This window comes from Primulina huaijiensis, chromosome 2 (assembly GCF_012295235.1).
Source record: "Primulina huaijiensis isolate GDHJ02 chromosome 2, ASM1229523v2, whole genome shotgun sequence".
Classification (NCBI taxonomy): Eukaryota; Viridiplantae; Streptophyta; class Magnoliopsida; order Lamiales; family Gesneriaceae; genus Primulina; species Primulina huaijiensis.
Genome location: NC_133307.1, coordinates 28068154 through 28075801, shown reverse-complemented (window position 1 = coordinate 28075801; position 7648 = coordinate 28068154). Strand labels below are relative to the sequence as shown.

At 32.1% G+C, this 7648-nt stretch overlaps 1 protein-coding gene across 1 annotated transcript; it reads left to right on the top strand.

The window, feature by feature from the left end:
* The first annotated feature begins 3194 nt into the window (after positions 1-3194).
* LOC140961168 (WUSCHEL-related homeobox 11-like) lies at positions 3195-6155 on the top strand. Its single transcript, XM_073419490.1, has 3 exons — positions 3195-3777; positions 4498-4673; positions 6037-6155. Exons 1-3 carry the CDS (start codon positions 3195-3197, stop codon positions 6052-6054), a joined length of 777 nt encoding a protein of 258 aa, XP_073275591.1. The 3' UTR covers positions 6055-6155.
* The last annotated feature ends 1493 nt before the right edge of the window (positions 6156-7648 follow it).

Here is a 7648-nt window from a genome sequence, read left to right as displayed (position 1 = left end):
TAGCTTATTTCCAATGGATTAACTACTAGCCAGCCAGTGATAGAAATCGTAAGAAGAAAGGGAAATTTGAGAAATCTGGATTTAGATCCTCTACTGTGTTGAAAACACAGTACCAAGTGCTGTGCACTTTTTAAACGAGATGATCACATGATCATTTCGTTTAATCTGACAACTTTTTAAATTTATCTCATATGGTGAGATGTCCACAAGATGATCATGTGATCATCTCATGTAAAAAGTGCACAGCACTTGGTGCTGTATTTTCAACACAATAGAGGATCCAAATCCGTGGGTGACCGTCCGCCTACCGATTTTTAGAACACTGTTTTAAATAAAAAGAAAGTTAGAACATTAATTAAGTTGAAGATTTCTTCAGAAGTTTACTCGTACATTAAAGAGGAATTTACACAGAATGTGAGAAATTAAGCAATTGTGAATTGTGATCCCATGTCCTACATTATCTGCCTAAGGAAACATCACTACCTTCGCGAGGCAAATACAAAAGAATAGGTAATATTTGTTATTGCATTAATGGTGTGTTGAGAAAATATTTCTGGAAAATTTATTTTGAGATATTTTATCGAGAAATATTAGGCGTTATAACACGATTTTTTTCATATGTGGAACACGACTTTCCCTATTTGGCATTTGCGTGATTATGGTTTAAAAAAATTAAGTTTGACCAAGGTTATTTGGATTTGGATCCTTTACTGCGTTGAAAACACAGCACCAAGTGCTGTGCATTTTTTAAACGAGATGATCACATGATCATCTCGTTTAATCTGACAACTTTTTAAATTTATCTCATATGATGGGATGTCCACAAGATGATCATGTGATCATCTCGTTTAAAAAGTGCACAGCACTTGGTACTGTGTTTTCAACACAGTAGAGGATCTAAATCCGTCACCCACCGCCTACCGCCTACCGCCTAGGCGGTTTTTTTAACCTAAATATATAGTTTTTTTTGTTTATCTCCATATTTCTAAAAAAAATTCTATATATCGAATTCAAACTCAAAATCAATGGTATATATATTTTTTTAATAAAATACAAATTGATTAAAAAATATTTGAAACAATCTTTTTTTTAAAAAATAAAATAATATACACACACACACACATTAGGTAGTCACCTAAACGGATTCTAAAAATCGGGGCGGCTTTCGCTCACTGCCTCACCGCCTAGGCGGCGCCTAGACGGTCAAAGGCGACGTCTTTTAGAACACTGATATAAAAACAGAGTATGGTTAGTGTGATAACTTTGTCCCACATCTGAAAAATCAAATATTTAAAATGAGTTTATAATGGCTTACAATGGACTTCTATAGCAACTTGGGTTAATTATTTTCGTAAAGCGAAGACGAATACGAAGTAGTTGTTATAGGGGCCTATTGTGCAGTCACGCAGGTGCGGGCCCGGGCTCGGGGCGTGACAGAATGGTATCAGAGCCGGTCACCAGCATGGAACACCGGGAAATAAGTGCTATGCAGGGCAAATTGCTACGTGCATGGGAGCCACCTCTTGAACCTGCGGGAAAAAGTGCAACATGACGGGAGCCACCTCTTGAACCTGTAGGAGCCACCTCTAGATTCTCTGTGCTGGTGGATCGAGGGGTCAGGCCGCGACGAGGACGTCGCGTTCTGAAGGAGGGGTGATTGTTATAACTTTGTCCCACATCTGAAAAATCAAAGATTTAAAATGAGTTTATAATGCTTACAATGGACTTCTATAGCAACTTGGGTTAATCATTTTCGTAAAGCGAGGACGAATACGAAGTAGTTGTTATAGGGGCCTATTGTGCAGTCACGCAGACGCGGGCCCGGGCTCGGGTTGTGACAGTTAGCATGAGACACTCTAGTGAAAAATTATTGATGATATGTTTAATTGGCATTTACCAGCACTCTGGCTGAAAATTAATTAAAAATTTCAAAAATAACTAAAAACATAAAACAAAAAAAATAGCAGACTAAAATTGACTAATTTTTCCCTTAAATTGGATGCATTGCATTCATGAAGACAGATATATTTTTACAAATATCAATTAAGTTATCACAAGCAAATAGCTATCAATTATTCAATCAATTGATTACCGGAGGCATTTTTCGTTTGGTAAAAAAAATTACTAAGAGTTAGACTGATGATATTGCATAAATTCTTTTTAATACTTATCAATTATTTTTCACAGAGAAGCTGATGCCTTCAATATTTTTTTTAAATATTTACTATATTTCAAAACAAATTTAATTTTTAGGTAATAAGTTCACAAGAATTTTCAAAATCTGTCATGAATAAAATATTGACATGTATATATATTGAATTCACACCTTTCCCAGATGAGAAAATGGAACTGAACCCTGAGACACGATATTATCTATAAATTATGTCTTTCGGACCTTATTTTTGAATGGAATTAATGTACGTACAAGTATAGTAGGACTTCAATGTTTGCGGCTCCTACTCGCACACACATAATAAAATAAAGAATATACATATTAATTTTCTCAATTACTTTCTGCAAATTCAATTATTTACTTATATAAAATAAAGAATATACATAATTTTCTCAATTACTTTCTGCAAATTCAATTAATTACTTATATAAACACCTAATTAATTTATAAAGATTTCAGACATAATAAGGCAATCACATGGAAACATGAACTTCCTAGGAAACATCCAATTGTACTTAATTTGGTCTGTTTTAACTTCATATTGGCATTAGTTTAAATTCTAAAGCTGCACAAATTCAGACATTCAACAACACAAATTAAAGTAAATCTAATTCACACCTCTTTAATAGGTTAGTCTTTGTAAAGCCTTTTTTTTTAATCTTATTTGACTTTTTTGTCTTCTCATTTACCACTCATTTAATATTAATAAATTAAAGCTTCTAAATATTAAACTAATAAATTTTCACAACATCTTTTTGACAAGCTTAAGTAAGGGGATCCGACTTTTAATAGGACACGTACCCGAATGTCCAAATACAACAGATATATATACATGCGTGTATATATATATATATATATATATGACAAATAGAGGCCAAAATAGTAATTTCAGTCCATAACATTCCTCCGTATGGCCTTTAAATACCCTAGGCATCCTTGATGTGGACTAGACTGGATAGTGTTGGAGTTGATATATATCTTTCTTCCCTTTGTTTCACTTTGTGCATTCATAATAATTTTAATGGGTGATCAAGGGCAAGACACTGGCGGCTCGAGGCCGAGCTACGGCGGTGAGGCTGACCAGAGAAACGAGCCGGTGCGGTCGAGGTGGACCCCGAAACCAGAACAAATCTTGATCCTGGAATCAATCTTCAACAGTGGGATGGTGAATCCCCCCAAAGACGAGACGGTGAAAATCCGGAAGATGCTCGAGAAGTTCGGGTCGGTGGGCGACGCCAATGTCTTCTACTGGTTCCAGAACCGCCGCTCCCGCTCGAGGCGTCGGCAGAGACAACTCCAGGCGAGTCTCACGGCCGTGGAGCTGCCGCAGGCCCCGCCGCATGGCGGGGGAGATACAATTCAGTTCGATCAAATTAACGCTGTCACTGCTGGTTTCGTGCCTGGTTCCTCGTCTTTCTATTCGAACACGAGCTCCTGGTTGGTGGGCTCGGGCTCTTCTTCGTCTTCTGGGATTGGCGAAAACACTTGTATTCCTCATAATTCTCATGATTTCTACTCGTTTTCAGGCCATTCGGGCCCGCAAGAACTGGAGCATAACCCCATGTTTTGTCACTCTGATGCTTCCAGTTTGCATTACCAGCCAGGTGAGTGATCATTTTTTCTCTCTCTCCCAAGATTTCAAACCCTAAATTTTGCAATATCAACGAGGTGGTCGGTTAAATGTTTTATTTTTCTAAAAACTAAATTAATTCATTCTCCAAATATTATGAAATTGTAACCTTTCTAATTTAGCTCAAAATATTTTGCCACTAAAATTACAAATGCTTGTGGTCGTGGTTCAAATTATTATTATTTTTGAACCTTTTCAGGTTCAAATTATATTTACTAGCAAGATTCTTGTACGGGTAAATTTCGAAAAAGTAGGAAAAAAAATACAAATGAATGGTACAGTAAACCGGACAAGAATCCATTACGATGTCTAATTTTCATCCCTTAGATCTAATTTTTTATTCCCAAAATAAAACAAATTATCATTTTCAATCATTTTGGAAAAAATATTTCCACCATTTTTTTTACCACACAGCTTAATCATTGAGTTGAATTAAACTTCTCACCAATTCTAAAAAATACATAAAATTTTAATCAATATACTAATTTTAAAATTGAACAATACATGGTTTTGACACTGATAGTTGAAATGATCTCAAATAAACTTTTTCAGCTTTTAAAATCATTTCTCAAAATATTTTATTAAAATGTTCAAAATTGTGGGTTTTTCTTTGCTCTTACATAATAATTAAATGATATAATTAATTAGCTGATCATAATCTTCTTCACTATTATACATACCGCATAAAATTCAGGAGTGATTACAGTGTTCATAAATGGAGTAGCAACAGAGATGGCGAGGGGTCCTCTGGATATTAAGGCTATGTTTGGTGGAGATTTTGTGTTGTTTCATTCTTCAGGAGTGCCACTTCAAGTCAATGAGTATGGATTTCTGGTGCAGAGCTTGCAGCATGGTGAAAGCTATTTTCTGGTAAGTTTTTTTTAATATTATTGATCATTAATTAATTTATTTAATATATTTTGCATTGAAATTTGAGTCCCAGAAAACGTCAGCCCAGATTTTAATTGTTCTCATGTGAATATGCACTGAATTCCATCGTCGATTTCATAATGATTAAATTAAGTTTTAATTTTATGGCAAAGAATAATATGTTTTTACAAATTTTTTAGAGTTCTAAAATATTTTTATCTTCAAAAATGTATGCTGGAACTTTAATCAAATTCTCGTGCCACTGAATATATGGTGTTCAAAAAATTTAACTTTAGGATATGATAATTCAAGTGATAATAGGTTCGATTAATTTTTTTTTTCTTTTTAAGCAACGTCAATCGAATTTGAGTTGGAGAATATTTATATAACTGAAAGGATCTATATCTATATCTATATATCTACCGATTAATCGGTAAGATCGCTCTTGCCTGAAAACTTTTCCCAAAATACAATCAAGAAACCCCTATAAATAAAATTTAGCATATGATAATCCACATTTTCTAGTTCTGTGAAATTATAATTGTAGATGTTCAAGTTTTTTGTGATTGCAGCAATTTATTTTTTGTTGATTTAATAAAACGTAACCTTTTAATAAGTAAACACATAAATAAAATTTAAAAAAATTTTGACTGCGTCGAATTTAAAAATTGTTCTAATTTACGATAAAGTACATCTCTTTTTATTGAATTTAGCAAAACGAAATCACCACCTCTGCAAAGAGTTGCATTGAATTAGTTATCTTTTCCAGGAAATATAATTACAAGCAAATTAAGTATAAACACTACGTTTTACTGTTAAGTAAAGAGACTTAAGATGAATATTTACAAGGTCTTTTGGTAACTAATTAGATTATTCCTTTAAGCCATATTATTTGTTGTTACTTTTCATATTTATGGTATTTAATTTGTACTAATTTTTTTATATAGATATTGTTCACGAAAATGTGTCAGTATGTTAGAGTTTACCGTTTACATATAAGTACTGTAATAAACATGAAAACTATGTTTTTGTAGAACGTCGGTTTTCTTACGAACTCTAACATATATCGTCTCACGAATTCGTTGTTTTTATACACTTTTCCCCTGAGTATGAAACATGGCGGTGTGAATAAATCATACCCGAAACGAAAATTTTGTTAGATTAATATATTATTATTATCGCTCGATGATATATTAGTCATTTTATTCTTTTTATAGTTTAATCTAACCATCATTCTTTGTAATCTTTATTATTGACTTCATAAGACTGCGACTTGAGTTTTCACTCTCCGTTTCTTCAGAATCGAGGTATGAGAAGCACACATTGTTTTTATTCCTTATAATATTCTTGGAATTGTTTTCAGGTTCCCAGACATTCATGAATTGAAGTGCATGACGCATGTTTCTGGGAGGTTCCAACGTTATAATAATTTGGGAGGCTAACGCCAAATCTGTTATTTTTAGAATTGTAATAATTATTGTTATAATATATTGATAAATTTTTCTTTTTTGTATCTTTTTTTTTTTTTTTTTTTTTTTTTNTATATTGCTTCAGTACAATCAAAAGTTTGAGAAATTAATCATATAATTTTGCACTTGGCATGTACGGTAATATAAACCTTGGAAAATTCTAAGCATGGAGGGGTATAAATAAAATGAATCAAATCGAATTATATAACTCATATGCTCTAGTAGAGCTCAAAATTAAATTTTATCGAGTCAGCAATAAATTGCTCGATTTAATTACTCGGGTTCGAATACGATACACACAATGTAATTGATCAAAATTATAAATTTTTCATACTTGCAATTAATTTTTTCTTTAGCTAAGCACGAAAAAAGTGAATTAAATTATTATTGCCTATATGTTCTTGAAGCTCGAAGTGGATGTCTCTGATTTTTGTAATGATAGATTTTTTTTTTCCAAAGCGAGAATATAATTTAAAAGGCGATCTTTTATAAATAGAAATGGGAACAATGATACAAACAAAATATGTGAACAAATAATTGTAAAACAGAAGTGTGAAGTCTCACGAAATTAAATTTTTTTTGGGCTTATTAACTTGTCCAATTTTGGGTTTGATCTATTAAACTTTTAAAGTTTGGTTTTGATAAAAACAACTTTAATTTTCGGCTATTTGGTTCAATTGCTGACATTGACAAGTCAACAATTTCCGATATCACGTCAGTATTTTTTTTATATCATGTCAATATTTTCTGATATGATATCATCATTTTCAAGTACCCGAAGTAAGCAATCTAATGAAATAAACTGAAAGCTAAAAAAAAAAAAAAATTCAAGGGTAGGACATTAAAGCAAAATACATGAAAAGTTAGTGATAAAAAACCCAAAATAGGAAAAGTTAGCGAATAAACCATCGTCTACCTCATTTAGTAATAGACTAATAGTAAGCAAAATAAAAGGAGAAGATCCTTCATGGCATCTCTAAAGACCTATAGGAAATATTTTATATTAATATATATTTTTCATTTCGCTTTCCGTTTGATAAAATAAATTGCTGATTCCCAAGACTCATGCATGCATGTTTCAAGGACTTTAACAATAAATACATTGCAATTTATCTGAACCATTATTAGTAATTATTTGTACGCGATTACATTATAAAGTTCTGAACAGTGTAATAATTTCATTTTATTCCCACGACGAATAATGGAAATTCTAGTTTGGTGATCAAAGATTTAACTTGTAGTTCTTTTAAAAATTGAAAAAAAAAATCAAATTATCATTGTTTTATGAAAGTTTAAAATTTATTAACCCTTGAATTTTATAAATTAATTATATATAACCTGATTTTCACATCTCTATTTTACTGTAATTTGCGAACCAAATATCTGGTTGAAGTATCTAATAGGAGCTGTCTACATGGAGAAAAATTGTCATTCTGGTCATGCACATTTATTTTCATTGTTTTTTTTTTTTGCAATTAAGACTTAATATAACTCTACCCCAAAAAC